The 19,089-nt window shown below is 43.0% G+C and overlaps 1 protein-coding gene across 1 annotated transcript; it reads right to left on the reverse strand.

The window, feature by feature from the left end:
* Positions 1-256: 256 nt before the first annotated feature.
* Positions 257-16,957, reverse strand: Klhl31 (kelch like family member 31). The gene is made up of 3 exons (XM_041679685.1): positions 16,820-16,957; positions 5,992-7,196; positions 257-4,154 (listed from the first exon to the last, which is right to left on the reverse strand). The coding sequence occupies exons 2-3, from the start codon at positions 7,161-7,163 to the stop codon at positions 3,422-3,424; spliced, it is 1,905 nt and encodes a 634-aa protein (XP_041535619.1). The 5' UTR covers positions 7,164-7,196; positions 16,820-16,957; the 3' UTR covers positions 257-3,421.
* Between the last annotated feature and the right edge of the window lie 2,132 nt (positions 16,958-19,089).

Below are 19,089 nucleotides of genomic sequence, written 5' to 3' on the forward strand. Positions count from 1 at the left end.
AAGCAACTTCCTGGGCTTTAGAGCCTACTATACCAGCTGCGGTAGATGGAGAACCCCTCCCCCCACACACACACACTGTGCCAGCTACAGCTACTGTACCAGCTGCGGTAGATGGAGAACCCCCCCCCAATGTACCAGCTACAGCTACTGTACCAGCTGCGGCAGATGGAGAACCCCCCCCACACACACACACTGTACCAGCTACAGCTACTGTACCAGCTGTGGCAGATGGAGGACCCCCCCACACTGTGCCAACTACAGCTACTGTACCAGCTGTGGCAGATGGAGAACCCTCTCCCCGTACCATCTACAGCTACTATACCAGCTGTGGCAAATGGGGGACCCCCCCACACTGTACCAACTACAGCTACTGTACCAGCTGTGGCAGATGGAGAACCCCCCTCCTTTCCGTCTCTCTCCTGTTTTAAATCCTAAGATGTTACAGTGCATTGATTTGTACTTCTTCTGGAGACCTAGGTCCTTGTCCTCACACCCCTCTCAAAGTGAGAGGTATCTATTAGTGTGCATAAATAAATTACATCTGTTTGTTCCGTTATCTGCAACCCACATTCAAGCACCCTTTTCTCTTTCAAAATTAATGATATAATGTAGGCTTTTCAGTTGCAGGGGTGTGCATATATCACCATGAAAAGATACTACAGCCACCCTCACACAGACTTAACAAGTAGTGTCCAAAATGATGCATTGAAAACGGGGTTGATTTTACCAATGCAGCTGCACCGCTGATAATTTAGGAGTTCAGTCAGTGATTAACTTGGTCCAAAAGCCATTCTCTCTCAGTTTTGTTTTCCAGCCTGCATAGTTAGGGAGTCAAAAGAGCAGGCTCTGCTAGATTTTCCTTGACCTTGAAGAAACTCCTTTTTCTCTCTGTATTTTTATGCTAATGATTACTTATTTTCCCCCCAGTGTTTATAGTCTGTTCTTGAGTGTCACCATTGAATACCAAACTGAACTTTTTGTAAGGGATGATGAAGAAGGTTGTTTCAAAAATGTTTTATTTGAACCACATTTCACAGTTAGAATCAAATGTAGCCATTCCTCAGTATCCTTGGGAGACTGGTAGCAGGACATGCCCTACTTCTTGCTGGGATACCAGTTGATGTTCATGTCCCATCTACAAAATGGCATAGTATTTACATAGAACCTGCTCACATCTTCTTGTAGAATTTATATTGTTTCTAGGTCATTATAATATCTAATACACCGCAATAGTTAACTGTTGTGCTGTATTGCTTAGGGAAGAAAAGAAAGAAGAAAGGCTGTTCGGCACATGTTTCCTACATACGCAATTTTTTCAGATCTCTTCAGTGTGTGGCTGGCTGCACCTACAGAAGTGTAGCCCACAGACAAGGAGAGATGACTGTGTTTCAGACATATCCATCACAACCCAACACACAGGTAGGAAGGGATGGGATTAATGACAACCAAGATATAGTTCCAGATACCTTTTTATCCCCTTAAACTAACTGTACATAACCCATAATCAATAGGCACTTCCTTCAAAAACAAATATACTAAAAAGAGTAAAATGATATATTAAAAGAATACCTGCATCATTTACTACAGTCTTTCCCTTCTCCCCCAAACTTGGCAGATAAGAAAATATTCTTTGGCAGCAGAAAAATATACTTTGCCTGATATGATGGCACATGCCTTTAATCCCAGCACTCGGGAGGTAGAGACCAGTGAATCTCAGCGATTTTGATGCCAACTTGGTCTACCTAATTAGTTCTAAGAAAACCAGAGCTACATAGGGACCCTGACTCAAAAAAAAAAAAAAAAAGAGCGAGAGAAAGAGAGATAGTCTTTGATTTGCAAAGCAATTTGAAGTGATAACAATAAAAGTAAATCATAAAGAACATATATTATTGGCTTAATATTTTAAGTTAGACATCAGGAGACACAAACCACATTTCTCAATAGGTGAATCCATCCATTCATCCAGTCATTGCCAACTAGGAGCATCCTAAATGCTTCCTGCATCATCATCATGAGAAAGAGTGGGCCAGTAAAATTCCTGCTATTGGCTGTACAGCCGGAAAGGTAAGGCGAAGTTAATGATACTCAAGAACATAAGGCTATTTAGTGATCATTTGGGCTAATGTAGAAGCAATTTAACTTAGGGTAAAGTTGTACCTGGTGGTACAGATCTGTAATTCCCAGTTACTAGGGAGGCTGAAACTGGAGAGTTTTAAGTTCAAGGCTAACCTAGGTAACCTAGGAAACCCCTACTTTAAAATAAAGCAAAGGACTGGGAATGGTAACACACGCCTGTAATCTCAGCACTCAGGAGGCTGAGGCAAGCTGATCTCCGGGAGTTTGAGGCTACTCTGGCCTACATAGTAAGACTCTGTCTCAATAAATAAAACAAAACAAAAAAAAAGCTTCCTGGCAGAGCACTTATCCAGCATTCGCGAGGTCCTCAGTTCACCATTGGGGAGGGGGGGAGGGGAGATGTTTCCCAATATATAAGGATAAGTGATGGATAAGAGATAAAATCATTTCTAAGAAAAATGTCAAATGATTTAAATTTGCCCTATAAATTAAACGACTGGAAACTGCTCCTCTTCTGAGAGTAGGATTTTATTATTTTTTTTTGGTTTTTCGAGGCAGGGTTTCTCTGTGGCTTTGGAGCCTGTCCTGGAACTAGCTCTGTAGACCAGGCTGGTCTCGAACTCACAGAGATCCGCCTGCCTCTGCCTCCCGAGTACTGGGATTAAAGGCGTGCGCCACCATCGCCCGGCGAGAGTAGGATTTTATGATAGAAAATGATTGTAGCTTCCAGAGGATGAGGGTACACGCCCTTAACCACAAACTGCTGCCTTACTGTCTCCCAGCAGGATGTGTTGCTCTCCCGCCACACCTTGTTTAAAGCCTTCTGACTCTAACACGAGATGTCCTTGAAAGTTCTTTGTACTCAAGGAGGGGGAAAGAAATTTTTATGTTGAATTATGCAAATTAAGTCTTGATGGGTATAAACTATTTTCATTTGAAAATTTGAAATGAGTATTTTCAACTCCCCTAAAGGAAGCAGAGAAGAAAAGACATCTTTGAATAGGAAATTGCTTAGTCATTCATGTTTTCACGTGTACAGTGTACGAAATCTCAACAAGTAACTGCTAGGAATTTAGGAAGCCGGCCTCTCTGGAAAAGCGCCTGCAACAAACTCCATTTGCCACCCAGTGGCTGCAGAACGAAATTACTTCTGTCGCCTACAGCCCTTTATTTTGTTAGTGGAAGGTGGGGAAAGACTGAGGTAGATGATACCAAACTACGAATTTAGAGCCTCCCGGACATTCCTCTAGATCGCTTTGAGTCGCCATCACTGTAGTAAACGCTGTATTTATTTTCCTTGTGGCCCACTCGCAGTCTGACCACAGGCCTCTGGGAAGCAATGCGTTCAGATACTGACCGGTACGGAGGAAACCGAGCTGGCCCGTGACTCGCGGGACACGCTGTTGGGCATGGCCAGGGTGCAGCAGGACACGCCCACGGTGGCCTCGGGCAGCTCGTCGTCCTCCGTCCACTCGTTGAGCTCGGGGTTGAAGCACTGGATGCATTTTTTGTACTTCTTCTCGCCCTCATTCCAGCCGCCCAACAGGTACGCGCGCCCGTGCAGCGCCGAGACTCCCGCCGTGCTCACGCCCACGGGCAGCGGTGCCACGAAGCTCCACTGGCGCGCTACGGGGCTGAAGCTCTCCACCGTGAGCACGTCCACGCGCTCCCCGCGCGGCCCCAGCTGGCTGCCCCCCATCACGTACACCCTGTCGCCCAAGGCCACCGCGCAGTGCCAGCCTCGCGGCGTGCTCAGCTCGGGCAGCTCCTGCCACGCGTCGTGCGCGGGGTCATAGGCGCACACGGAGCGCGAGTACGCGCTGCCGATGTAGCCGCCCGTCACGATCACGCGGCCATCGGCCACGGCGCTGGCGTGGCAGCAGCGTGCCACCTCTAGCGGCGCCTTGGGCTGCCACTGGTTGGTAGAGGGCACGTAGCACTCCAGCGAAGCCAGGCTGCCCTCTGCGTTGCGGCCGCCCACCGCGTACAGGAGCCCGTTGAACACGCTCAGGCTGAAGTGCGTGCGTTTCTGGTTCATGCTGCCCAGGTGGATCCACGTGTTGAAGCGAGGGTCGTACCTGAGATGACAGAGGGCAGCTTGATCACCTAAGTGGGGGAACCCATGTTGCCCAGCATTGCATAAGTGGGAACCCTCCACCCCCAACACACAATTACAGCTATTACTCCTCCTCTCATTCATTAAAAAAAAAAAGTGATACTCCCTTCTCTCCCCATTCAGAAGACGTTTCCTTTAACCAGATCCCCAAACAAACAAACAAACAAACAAAAATCAAACCAACCAAACAACAACAAGAACAAGACCCCACAGGATTCTTTCCTCTAATAGCCACTCTCCCTTCCTGAGATTTAAGAGACATGCAAAATGGGTCGCAGGATAGAAGCTGGGCACCTGAAAGGGAAACCTGTACATTAGAGGGGACTCGACTTGTTTTTTCGGACATCAATGACCGCTAGCTCTTTCTTGCTGCTGAATTAGGATAGGAACTGTCTGCTCCGATTTCTACAAACTTCTCATTGGCATGTCTGTCGCGGCCATTCATCGCACTGACAAAGCTAAGCCGCCCCTCTGAGCCTGTTAGAATGAGACCAATGGACTTATGTCTAAAAGCATCAAGAAAGGCTTCATCTCTCTGAACAGTTTTCTACTAGTAAAAGTTCCATTTTGTAGCATTTTTTTTTAGTGTTAGTGTTTTCAGTATAGAAATCAATATAAAGAAAGCTGGCTTGAGTATTTAAGGGTGAGAAAGTCAGCAGAAGGGAAAGGAGACCCAGTGAACTCATGGTTCCTTGTTCACATAGTTTGGAAGTTCTGTAAACAGACTTCCCCTTTGTCCCGTTTCACTCCCAAATAAAGTCGTAAGTATAGATACAAACTGAGTACCGGAACTGTGGCTCAGAGGTAGAGTGCTTGCTTGACACAGGTGAGCCACTGGGTTCAAGACCCGTAACCGAAAAAAGCATAAAAAATCTGAAAATCAATTGCTTGAATTACTTTTTCAAAGAACATATTTATACAAATATAAAGTATATGAAAATAAATTGCATAGAATATATGCTATACTACCAAAATAACTTAATTGTATTGATATATTACATTTATATATAAATATAAGATTATATTATATATAAACAAATATATTTACATAGAAATGTAATATATACACATACATATGTTTACATACACATGTAGTATATATATATGTATGTATATAAAGAGTGTGTGTGTGCATGTGTCCTGTGAGTGCAGGCTCCCTTGGAGGCCAGAAGAAGGCGTTGAACGCCCTGGTGCTGGAGTCACAGGCTGGTGTGAGCCACTTGATGTGGTGCCAAACTTGGGCCCTCTGCAAGAGCAGTGATACTTTTAACCACTGATCCATTTCTCCATGGATTCTTGGTAAGTGGTGGGTACACACATATACTGAGACAATAAAGACATGTCATATAAATCTTGCTTCTTGGTCATGTTTGATGTGTATGTGTATGAAAATAGAAAGGTGACCATGAGAGGGGAGGAAGAGATTTTAAGGCAGAGTGATAATGAAACTCATGTGACGTGGATGCAAAGGAGGGATTCTGGGGAACCAGCAAGGGGACCAATAAGAGGAAGCAGGAGCAAGGGCAGAGAGTGGCCAAGAGATATGCGTAAGAAAGTGTAATGGCATGTGTGAATAAAAATGACAAAATTTAATCCATCCCTTTGTATGCTAACTGGAAAACATTAAAAAGTAGAAAAGAAATCCAGGGTGCATGTATCTCCGATGTGCTTTATACGAAACATGGTAAATATCAAAAGCTTTACTACCACTAATGACCTAAGATAACAGGCATTAATTCTGGGTCAAGGCAGTTTCTCCACATTGCAGTTCATTTGCATTACCGACAAAGCACTGGTACCTGCAGAAATTGCTGACAGCGTGCTTGGCTTGGTTTCTTGCGTCATTCTGGTCCTCACCACCAGCTACATAAAGGAATCCATCCATCACAGCCACACACTGGTTAAAACTCTTGGCTGGCATTTCTGTGAGCTTGCTCCATCCATTTTCAGGGTCTCTATACAAAATGTCTCTACTAAGGGACTTCTCAGTCAGGCCAGGGCGTCCCCCAACAGTGATGAGAACTCGGCAGCCGCCTCGAATTCTTGTTCGCCGAGATTGCAACGTGTTTTGATGATAAGGTAGTAAGTGGTAGTTCATAGCATCCACAAGCAGTTTATGACAATCGGCATCTTGCATCATTCTTGGTACAGTTTGAACATAAGTGACCAGGTCTTGTGCAGAAATGGTACCAAATCGAATGTTACTTAGAAGATCTGCTGCATGCTTCACTCTCTTGGGGTCGAACTCTAGCCATTTCATTGCAATCTGGAACGCTACTAGCTCAGAAGGCAACTGCAGGTCATCGTCTATGAGAAGCTCATTAATTTGTTCAAAGGTAAGCTTCATAAACTGCTCTGATTCTGCAAATTCGATGAAGTTATCCCGGATAAATTTCTGGGCTGTCGCTTTGGCGTTTTTCAAGCAATACGTTTCGGCGATATTAACAATATACATGCAGTTCTCAACGCTGATCTCTCGTATCAGAAAATCGCTGCACATCTTCACAAGAGTGTGGATCTGAAGGTACACGGCAGCAGAGATGATGCTTCCTATTGTGTACAGAGAGAGGGTCAGCTTCCCCGTGTATGCGTACGCGATCACCGTGGCTAGGCCTAAGGGGGCGATATCATTGAGGTCCACCCGTTTCGTTGATGGATCCTTTTTAAGGATGTTGTAAAAGTATTCACTGCACGAAGCCATGACTGATTTATGAACATCAAAGGATTTGGTTTTGGTACCAATGACTAAGTCACACAGGAAGCTCTCTTGCCGCATTTTACTTAAACCCTCCAGGAGGTTGGGGCCATAGGACGTGTCTGTCAGCTCAGAAGAGACACAGCTAAGGCTGTTGCTGCCTTCTAGGAACCCGTTTAGAGCACTCAGCTTGTTTAGCGGGCTGTCTTCTACGATGATGGTCATCTCGTTGATGTCTGCTTTGTTCTTTTTGATAGCCTTCTTCTTGGGTGCCATGTTCGCCACAGCGCTGTCGCCGTCAAGAGCTCACTAAAAGAGGAGGAGATGTTTATTTTCGCTGTGCTTTGGATTTTGATATATTACACTAGAAACTTTTATAATTACATAAAGTAGATTATGTATTTGAAGACATCGAGATGCACATCGCAGTGACATTATTTCATGCCTTAAACATTGAAAATGATTCTAGAAAGGTGTGTGTTTTCAAATGAAATCTCCCAAAGGGTGTATTTTCAAGCAATTATGACCCAGAAGCAATGAGCGGTTCTCTGGTTCGAATGCACTGTAAATTTTGGAATGGAAACCTTTGAAAGACTTAACCAAAAAGTGAATTATGACTACCTTGAAGGTTTTCTTCAAGATAAATATTAAAATTTAGGAATCCATATAAAATTACAAAATATCACGAAAAGAAGATCCTTTCAACAACATCAGTGAAACCTACGAAGCGACACACGTAGCCATCCTAAAGGATCCCTGTTCTTGTGACCCGGCCCCTAGCACAGCACTTGTTCCTGCGCCTGCGCAGTAGGGCTTATTAGAACTCCAGGATTTGCTGGCGTGGGACTATATTTTGTTTTCTCACTTTGCTCAAATCATATTCACATTCTTATTTATTTAAAGGACTTATACCCTTTCTCATTAGGTTTTGCAGTTACTTTCCTTGTTGGCCTCATTTGAGGAAATTTAAAAATACTTTGCTCAGCAAGAAGTTATAGGATAGCACTCCTACATGGACGGACAGCAGTTTTCTGGAAACGATGGAGCGGTAAACGTGCAATGTGTGCTCTCAAGACAAGATGCGACAAATGCAAGCTGCAAACAAGAAGCTACACTTATAGCCGAGCAAATGCAGGCCTTCTCTGGGTCCTCGGAAGAACCCAGAAAGCCAATGCTTTATTCATGCGCATAATGGGATCTCAAGGAAACCCTGGACTAAAAGGCTAAAGATTGTTGTGCTGCTTGGTTTTTATATCACCTTGATAAAAGCTAAAGTCATCAGAGAGATGGGAACCTCGATTGAGAAAATGCTTCCGTAAGGTCGGGTTGGAGGCAAGCTTGCAGGGCATTTTCTGAATGATTGATGGGGAAGAACCCAGCCCATTCTAGTTGTGGCCATCCATGGGCGAATAGTCCTAGATACTTTAAGAAAGCAGACTGAACAAGCCATGAGGAAACAGCCAGTAAGCAGCTCCCCTCCACGGTCTCTGCATCAATTGCTGCCTCCAGGTCCCTGCCCTGCCTGGGTACCCATCCTGACTTCTTTCATGATAAATTGGGAGGTGGAAGTGTAAGCTGACCAAACCCTTTCTTCCCTAAGTTTCTTTGGACACAGTGTTTCTTCACTGCAATAGTAACCCTAACTAAGACAATATGTTTATCCCATACTAGATGATGACTTTGCTAGTGGCATGTAGGTATAGAGGTGCTATTTAAAACACAAATATCTGATAAAAACAGAACCCCTCCTAATCAGAAAGGACTCAGGCTACAGTGCTGAAGCTGGATCTCAGATCCCTGTATAATTCTTCAGTTCTGGACCATTAATGAGGTCCAGGGCATGCTGAGAGAAAAAGGGTAAGAAGGATTGAGACTGGCTCGGGGCAGCTGCTGGCTGGTGTTTACAATTCTGTTTGCTTAATGCATATAAAATATTGATAGGCAGATCTTGGGTTTTGGACATTCTGATATGTCGGGGCTCTGAAGGAAAGGCCAGCAGAAGATTCTGAGTAAATGTGACTGGTGGACTTTCGAATGATTTATGTCTAATTTATAGTTTTAAATGTGTTCTTCTACCCTGTTAGTCTCCATGCACTCTTTAAATGAGCAATCCCCTTTTCCTTAACAAGTTTCTAACTAGCTTACAACATTACGATTATAATCTAGAGGTAAGAGTGGAGGTGGAGGGAGCAGGAGAAGCTACTGAAGACGGGGTGGAGCAAAAAGTGAGGACAATTTTGCAGCTGAGTCAGCAGTTGCAAAGGGCGTTGTGATGGCTGTTAGCCTAAGAGCAGGCTGCAGCGGGGGCTGCACAAGACAGCTACAGATCCAACAGGAACTGTTTCTGATTTGAAGAGCAGCTGGGCAGTAGAGTTTGTGGTTTTGTTTTGTTTGCTGTTGTCGCTGTTGGTCTGAGCTGTTGGGAATCACATTCTACGTGAGTATGCTACTAGCTGATTACACCCCCAGCTTAGTGTCCATATTTTCTGTGAAGGGTTACATACAGTGTGCATGTATAAATCCTGTGGAAATTTTATGTGCATGCTAAAGTATCTAGAGCAGTGGTTCTCAGCCTTCCTTATCTGAGACCTTTAATACAGTTCCTCCTGTTGTGGTGATCCACAACCATAAAATTATTTTCATTGCTACTTCGTAGCTGTAATTTTGCTACTGTTAGAAATCATAGGTAAATATCTATATTTTATGATGGTCTTAGGCACCCCCGTGAAAGGTCATTTGACTCCCAAAGGGGTTGTGACCCACAGGTTGAGAACCACTGGAGCAATGCTGTCCTATAAAAATGAATCATATATGCAATCTAAAAACCTGAGTGGCTGCAGTAGAAAGATAAAAATGGATAGTTGAAATTAATGCAAGTAGCTATTTATTCACCGTAGCATATACAAAATATTTTTCACATATAATTTTATAAAATTATTAATATGCTATTGCATGTTTTCATACTAAATCCTCAGAATCCTGTGTACATTTTAGATGTTAGTATGCCTTGCTTTGGATCAGCCACATTTTCAGCATTTAGTAGCCCCCAAGTGGCTCTAGAACAATCATTTAAGATATGCAGAATATAGCTGAGAATTCTAAAGACAAGAATGTTGGAGGGAACAAACAGCAATGTAATGTTAAACAAATGTATTGATATTAAATATTAATGGAAAACCATTAAAAGACTTGGTTGCTAGAATAGATAAACAAAAGCAAAATCAATATGCTAACTGTAAGAGATTCACTATACAGACACAGATAAGTAGAAAATAAGTGGTTATAAAAATATTAACCAAGGCAATAATTAACATAAGAAGGTCTTGTGGCTTTTTTAGTGTCAGGGAAAATAGACTTAAAGAAAAATTTTTTACTAGTAATAGAATTTCATAATAATACAAAAAGAAATTTTTTTACTAGTAATAGAATTTCATAATAATACAAATATAAATTCAACATGAAGATGTAACTATCATAATTATATATGTTTATAATTATTGAGCTTCAAAATACATGAACTAACAAGTAAAATTTTAGAGAGAAATAAGCAATTCACAATTATATTTGAAGAAGTTAATTCAACAACTGTTGGAACTAGAAAAAAAATTTCAGTAAGCAAAATCTGACCATTCCTAATCACTGACTTAGTAGACCATTATATGCAACTGTAAAGATACAAATTCTACTAATGTGTACATGGCACATTCACGGAGTCACTAAAAATGCCTCAGCCAACAAAAAAAGCATTGAAGTCACATGGCTTCTATGTAGACTACACTATTTGATAACAATAAATAAAGTTAGAAGTAATTACAGGCTGTCCAGGAAAACCACTTAACTTTCAAACTTTGGAAATTAAATGATATACTTCTAAATAATTTATGACTGAAAGACGATATTATAAGGGAAATTAGATCCCATTTCAAACTGAATAATAATGAAAACACAGTACTGATACCAATTCCATTACTTAGCCGTTACTTTTGACCTCTTTCAGGCTCTGTTGACTACAGGAAGAAAACAATGCGCTCACCTGCTGGGTCAACTAGCCCTGAGAGTGGATGATGCAGGGGCATTTGTCCATTGTCAGTAGCTGGACTGGGATTGAAGTAGCGTGGTGCATGTGTAAAACTGGGGTTTGGGAAGGGTTGAGAAGGGATAACAGCAGGGAGATGGAAGAGAGGAAGTGAGGGAAGAATTAACCAAACCTTGGGAGATATGTATGAAAGAGCCATATGGAAACCTACTATCTCATAAGCTAATTAACAATAATTTTTTACAAAGGACATAAATAGAGGTAGCATTGGCTATTTCAGTTTCTAAAAGCTGTGGCTTATTTAACTAAAAACCCCAATCCTAGATTTGCTACATATCCTTAAAAGTTGCTGGTCGGGGGACGCTTAGTTTAAGCTAGAGCTGAGCTGAACCGGAAGCTTCCTCTCTGCTGGCTAGCGCTGAAAGGTACTAACCGGGCTACATGGGAAGAAAAGTCACTGCTACGCTCCCTGAGCGTGCTATGATTTACTGTGCCACCAGGCAAGCTGTGCACAGCGGTGCAGCAATGGCATAACTGCGAGGGGGGCAACTGAGTGCCTTCTGCTTGGAGCTGAGTTCTCTTCTGCAAGAGGGAAGTCATACCTGATACACAACCTGGTTAAAAGCCAAAGATCAAGTAATGCATAGGCTTAGGGAGGAATCTACTACTGATGCTTTGGTATGTGGATGCATTGTCAAACTGTCTTCTAAATACTTATGTTTATAGTTAGCCGAAGGCCAGTGCTGCTTTCAGCCTTGGTCGGAGACACGTGTGTGTGTGTGTGTGTGTGTGTGTGTGTGTGTTAATGCGGAGAACCTAGTTAAGTTAAGGAGATGTGAATTGAGTGAGCTGTTGAGTGCTCTGTCCTATATGGGACATGTCTATTATCTTCACCTCCAAGGCAAGGTCCAGGGGACATTGCGGAAGAGGGGCAGACAGAATGTGGGCTGAAGGACGAGGAGGAATGCTGTGAATAGACATCTGGAAGCAACTTGGTCATTAGACTCGCGAAATCGCAGAAGTTCTCGTTATCTTTACATGGATGTAGAAGATGAGGTCTGTCGCTATTCCATCATGGATGGACGGGGCTTGGTAGTTAATGGTTGCTGGGGGAGGGCAGGTCATTTTATTAAAAGCTGCAGTCACTGGGTAGCTACTCATGCTCCAGTAAGTAGTTCCCTGCCCATACTCACACAAGCAGCCCTAAGTCAGTGATTCAGTGGGTCAAGGCAGAGAGAGACGGAGACACAGAGAGGGACTTCTTGGGAAGAAGGTGCTCAGTAAAAGTGAGAGGGGATAAGAGAGAGTGATAGCAGGTGTCTGTGTTCAAAATAATTTACTTGCACGTAGGAAATTATTTAAAAAATTAAAAAGAAAACAATGCCTGCTTCACAAGGTTGCTGGTGAATACAAAGGTAAATCTTGATTGTCACCTTGACAGGACTTAGACTCACTATGAAACACACATTTAAAGGTGTTTACACAAAGGTTAGCTGGGCAGAGACCCTATCCTGAACATGGATAGTAACATCCCTCAGACTCCAGTCCTGGCTGAATTTAAAAGAATGCCATTTGAGCATCGGTGTTCACCGCCGTTACCTGACTCTGGACGCAATGTGGACAGCCGCCTTAGTCTTCTGCCCCAGGACCTTCCCTGCCACAACGCTTTGTGCTCTCCAACCATAAACCAAAACAAACCCTCCTTCAAGCCGCACTTGTCAGGCATTTGACTTCATTAATAAGGATCAAAATGAAATTCTCAAAGAACTGATAATTTTTTTAAAAAGAAGCAGTTATAAATAGGCACCATAGGAATATATATGTGCACATATATAATATACATATATACGGAAAACTGAACAACTCAGCCTATTTTAATTTAGTCATTTGCCTGCCATAATCTAGAATATTCCTACACACTGAGGAATAAATTTTGAAAACATTCTATTCTTTTTGATTCAACTTATACATGAGCTGAAAGACAAATGAAGATTTAACTGGTTTTTACAGCTTTCCCCCCTATAAGCCAAGCTCATGCTTTGTGGCTGGCCACTCTGAGTGCCAAAACTTGGAGGCCGGGAAATCACCATGCTTCCCATTCACTGCGACTTCTACTCAGATCGCAGAGCGTCGAGGAGTGAGCCCTGTGCTCCTGGAGCTCCTTCCCCGGAGAGGAGCTTCAAGGCTCTATCTCCATTTTCCTGAGTCACATGCTTGAGCTGTTCTCATCAATGGGGGTCTGATGAGCTGACACCTGTATGCTCAAAGAGAAGAACTTTCCATTGGTCTTGCTCTTTTCACACGCTTCCTACCATAATAGGACTGCTGGAAAGAGCAGGTCATCCACAGCAGCTGAGGTTGCGAAACAGGATGAGCACATCTGAAGGCACTGCCAATCCCTTTTCTGCGGCTTCCTTCTCGGGTCAAAGAAGAGACTTTGCACCGGGTGCAGAGGGTTAAAGGAGACTTCCGGTCCTACTGGAGCCTGCCAAAGCTCTACCTTCATCCCTCGGAGGGTACCCAGGTATGATAACTATTAATAATAATCCTGATGATGGGTGCCACTGCCTCTTCTCCTCCTTCCTCCGTCCCTCTAAGAAGGATTCTCACCGGAACTGGGGAGAATGGTAACAGACACTATTCTCTCTCCAGGCCCGTCCTCACTGCCCACCCTGGCTCTTGTCTCTTAGGCAATTTCCACAATGATAGCATAAGGTATTCTAGACCTGATTAGCAGCTAGGCAGGTTTATGCAAATCATATTTTCCATTATCCTTTGTACCTGTCAAATTTAAGTACATTATCAATTAAAAATATAAATAACCAAGTATTCATCTAACATATTAAGTGTAAATGGATATCGCCATCTCTCCCTATGTAGTACTGTATACCTAGGATTTACTTAGAAAACAAGGATTATGGTATGCTAGAGACCTGGTTACCTATTTTATACAATTTAATTTATTATACACTTTAATATACCATATATATATATATATATATACTTTAATTTTATAAGTTTAAATGCTGCAGAAATCTTAAAATGAAAATCTTGTCCTGTTTTCATTTTACAAATGGAGAATTCAAAATTTAGAGAGTTTAAAAAACAATCACACGAGTCACATGCAATGTGTGTTGGAGCAAAGATTCAAACACACACAACATCCGTCTTCTCTATTTTGCTTCCCTTTAATCCAGGGTCAGTTAAAGCCTGTGGAAGATGAAAAGCTAGCTTTTTCCAGCATAAAAAAAAAATGAGATTGAGGGAGGAATACCCATGGTTTGTAAAATCAAATTTGTAAAACCAAGATTTGTAAAATTTATAAAATCAAATATGGAGACTGTGAAAAAGTTCTTCCCAGCCCCAATTATCAAGATTAAAGTGCTTCTGAGTGCAAAATAAAGTTTTTGAAGACACAAACTCTGTGGGTTTCTTTTTCCTGCTAAAGGTGGTAAAGTTACAAAACTTCAGGTTGGGCCAGTCAAAAATGTAAGTGCACAGAAGGGCGTCTATGAATTCATTGATGAAATAACTAAGTACTTCGTTGTAAGGGCCAGACTGAACATGAACTTCCCACTTTCTTTCTTTAAAATATAGAGTCAAGCCAGGCGAGGGTGGCACATGCCTTTAATTCTGCCACTTGGGAGGCAGAGGCAGGTGAATCTCTATGAGTTCAAGGCCAGACTGGTCTACAAGAGCTAGTTCCAGAACAGGCTCCAAAGGTATAGGGAAACCACCCTGTCTTGAAAAACCAAATATATAATATATTATATATATATATATATATATATATATAACATATATAGTCAAGGTCATCTGTTTAAATTAGGTGAGAGCTGCACTTGGACTTAGAGACCATGACATTGAGACTCTAAGCACAGAATTAACTACTATTCTAGTCTCTGTATTCAAGATAGAGAATCCCAAATTATTGGTATTGGTTTTTGTTGGAAAAAAATTATTTTTGAGGCCTTTTTGTAGAGATTGGATTGGCCTCAAAGTCACAGAGATCTACCTGTCTCCTCCCGAGTGCTGAGATTAAAGGTATGTACCATCAGGCCTGGAAAACTTTAATAAGAAGGCCTTTCTTCTCTGTATTTTATATTTGCAAGGAGTTAGAAGTCAAGTTTCTAATTCTTTCTCCCCAACGGAGTCTTAAAGACTCAAATTTCTTTGCTTATCACAGAACTGGACCTGAGTTTTGTATCGACGTTGCTCTAACCATTTGCAAGGCCTGCATGAAACATGCAACCTTTATGGTTTTAGTTTAACCTCTTGTCAGATGGGAGATTTTAGTTCTGAACCCTTACAGTTACTGCATAGCTGGCGTTTTCTGCTAGAGGTGACAGGATTTAAGCCACTTCCTCTCAAACAGCTGTTTGGATCCCTAAAATTAACTTTTTCTCAGACAGAGATAAGCCAGTGGAGATAAGATTCCGTACACAGGATCTACTCAACTAGTTCTGAGCTGTCAGAGGCCACAAATAAAATACAAATGTGCAGTTAGGGTTTCAGATAAACCAGGAAATATATATATATATATATATATATATATATATATATATATATTTGCATGTATGTATATAACATACACACAAGTGTGTACTTCAAACACACTTATATTAAAAGCTGTTTTTATTTGTAGTTTATAAGGAAGTTCATGTTTAATAGGATACCTTGTATTTTATCTGGCAGTTCTACACCGGGTTTGGTTCCAGATGGAGCCATGAGCCCCGAAGGCTGTTCTGAAACCCACAACACAGATGTCTTCATGTTACTTTTCTGTAAAATGACTCAGGGGTTTCTGGTTTGTTTGTTTTTTTGTTTTCCATAAAGTTCCTGAAAAAAATATGTAAGCCAAAACATGCCTAGAACCACCACTGGGCTGATGTTGCCAAGGAACAGAAACATAACCGTCCTTCACCTGTAAGTGGGCAAGTTGATACAAAAGTATTGACTTTAAATAAAAATCATTCCTGTTCTCAAGCCGATTTCTGGAGAAAGTCACTTGAAGATTGGTCACTTCGCCTGTGAGAGTGTTCTTCCCACCACACTGGGAGCGCACGGGTGCTTAAGTCACTGTCACTGTCCCGCACTAGGAGTGGGATCCCACCAGACTCCTGGCTAAGGGGGAGAGTCAGCTGTGCCTGCCCCCGTCCCTGCTGCATTCCAATGGCTGCATCTGTTGGGGCTCATCAGCTCTGCCTCCCAGAATAGAAACGGACGTGGCGCATGCTGTCCATTTTTAGTGAAGCCCTTCTGAACGGGGATTCCACTTTGCCATTCCAATACCGAAACGATTTGCAAAGTGAAACATAGACCATGATAGCCATAAATTCACATTTAGAACAAAACTCTACGTTTATTTTTGGTCAAAGAACAAATATAGGGTATTTACGGGGGCGGGGGTGGGGATTCGATTTTGTCAAAAAGTTGTATTTGGGGGAGTCAAAAAGCTCTTTTGAGTTCTGCACTACTAACTCAGTTAAAACGGATAAAACTGTATCTCTCCTGAACTATTGTATTAACTAAACCACGTGTCAACGTGGTTGCTAGTAACATTAAAGATGGAATTCTAAGTTTCCTGAGCAAACCCTAAGAATTTTCTTTATAAAATAGTGGGAGAAAAACATATAAGATTTAGAGAATTAAAACTACCATGACAAAATACATGTAATTTTACTTTTATAGGGTATCGCTCATACATATCAGTTACTGTGTCCGTTTCCTTGGTTATAGCATTTCTCAAATTCCAGGAAAAAGTTTTCTGCCTCTCAACTTGAGATCAAGGGACATGACCTGTGTCACCCAGCTGGAGATCCCCGCAGGAAAGTAGCTCTATTGCCACCAACACTCGGACACCCCCACCGTCTCCCACCCACACAGCCATACACACCCTAGGATCCGGAAGGCACGAGCTGGCAGTGCGGTCCCAGCTTCTCTCTCCCGAATGAAGTGAGAGCCCCGCTGGTAGTGATGAAGGTTTAACAGCAGCCTCCCTTGGGGAGGAGGAGATCTGTAGAGAGAAAGGGAGGGCGGGAGAAGGAAAACCCAGTGAGGAGTCACCAGCAGCCGCCCGACAAACCCTAGTGGCAGTAATTTTTAGAATAGCCCTTTGCCATCCCACTGGAGGAAAAGGGTTGAGCCTGTGCGCTCGCCTGGAGCAGGCTGAGCCCTCCTCTCCCTCTTTGGTCTTCAGCTTTGTGGGCAATGCAGGGGAAGAGGGCGTGCTCTGGTTGGTGGAGAGGGGTTGGGTTTCTTGACCTGGCCAGGTTGTTCACTTGTTTTTAAGTCAAGGACTCAACGGATGCGAGGAAAGAAAATTAGCTGAATGGATGTTCAGTTGCAATTCACGGAAGCAGGGACTTGAGTTGTAAAAAGAGAGATAGATAGTGGCAAAAATTAGCTTCTAGGAGGGTAAATTGCTGTCGCCTCAGGTCCTGTGAGGCGACTGTGTATAAATAGACTCTGTGGAGGAGGAGACATGTTTACCAGGACGGGAGATGTTCTGCAGCACTTCAGTATGGGGCTGACATTTCATAGTTTAATAAAGCCAGCTTTGTGATCAGCTCCCCACCAGCCATTGATCCTCAGGAGGGTCTGTAATAAACACACTGGCACAGAAGCATGTTGGGAAATATCTGCTTTGGCGACATTTCATACAAGGAAGGCAATTGAAGTGATTGTCATCGACAGAGGGTTTTTAATAGGCTCCTAGGGTATAGAATGACTGCTCTAAGGTTCAGTATGGTGGCAGCTTCAGTCGTGGGTGAATAGACCACTGAAAAGCAACTTCCTAATTATCCTTTATCAGTTCGATGTCATCTTGGCCTACTGAGAAGCCGGTCTGCATCTTTAATTGCTAGAAGGATGAAAACATCAGCAGCCAGACATACTGGGTACAAGTGAAAAAAAAAATCATAGCCAAGGGAGGAATTGGAGGTGAGCTGGGACTGCCAAGAATTTCAAGTTGGGGGCTGTTTTGCACCAAGAAAGTGCAATTGAAATTCATTTAGCCTACTATGTTACAAATAGGCCCCAATGAGAAAACACCAGGAAAAACAGTGAAAAATCAGGAGGAAAAACTGTGATCAACTGGGTTCTAATGAGAAAACTGCAGCTTGATCAAGACCCAATTCTCTGAACAGAGAAGGGTGGAAGTCGGGGAGGTGATAGACGGGTGCGGCATAGAAGCGACATAGAAAGGACTTTTTCTTCTGTTCACCCTGCCTCCCTTCCTTCATTTTTCCCTCTCTCCTTCTCTTTCCCCTCTTCTCCTTCCCCACTTTCTTTCTTCGAGACCCAATCCTACTATGTAACTTAAAGCTAGCACGGAACTCTCTACGTAGCCCTGGCTGTCCTTGAACTTGTTAGCTTCCTGCCTCAGCCGCTTGGGTGCTGGAATTATAGGCTCAGGCCACCATGCCTTGTTTGATCTTAGATGTTTGGATTCTACTCATGGATCTTTAGCACAGAATCTGGGAGAAGCAAACTAGGGAGGTTTATTTAACAGCCTACATTGAAATCATTCTATATTTGGTTTTGAGATACGGTCTTGCCATGTTGCCTGGGCTCAAGAGATCCATCTCCAGAGTACTGTGGAATACAGGTGTGGAGCAGTGAGCCCCCCCCCCCCCCCCCCCAGTCTTGATGCAGGTAAAGGGTCAGAGCATTCAATCCTGTTTTCACCATACTGTAAAATCCCTGCTGGGCTCAACCTCTGGGACCTACACAATGCTGGACGTCATGGCTCCCATCTGCAACTCCAACATCCCTATGGCAGAGTGGGACACAGGGACAGGGACCCATCCAGAGACTTACAGATCAGCTTGCAGTGGCAGCAGAGGCACGGGGCCTTGTGTGGTGGTGTGTGCACAAGCTTCTAGCTGTGTGCTTTTGGGAGGAGGTGGCACAGGACAGAGTCAGTAAGCAAAGTTCTTATTTCACTCAGGCTGTGAGGAATCTAGCTGAAGAGACCGAGGCCATGATGCAAGACACTTTGGGAACTGTTCCTGTGGAGAAGAAAAAGGGAAAAGGATCAGTTCCATAGACTCTTTGTTAGTGGCTCACACATCAAAACCACAGAAGAAAGTCTGAGAAACACCCGCACGCAGTGGGAAAAGCACCCAGACTGTGTGGTGATGAGGGACCATGAAAAGAAATGAT

The sequence above is a fragment of the Microtus oregoni genome, unplaced genomic scaffold, assembly GCF_018167655.1.
Source record: "Microtus oregoni isolate MIOR12 unplaced genomic scaffold, Mior012 000032F_ref0000030, whole genome shotgun sequence".
Classification (NCBI taxonomy): Eukaryota; Metazoa; Chordata; class Mammalia; order Rodentia; family Cricetidae; genus Microtus; species Microtus oregoni.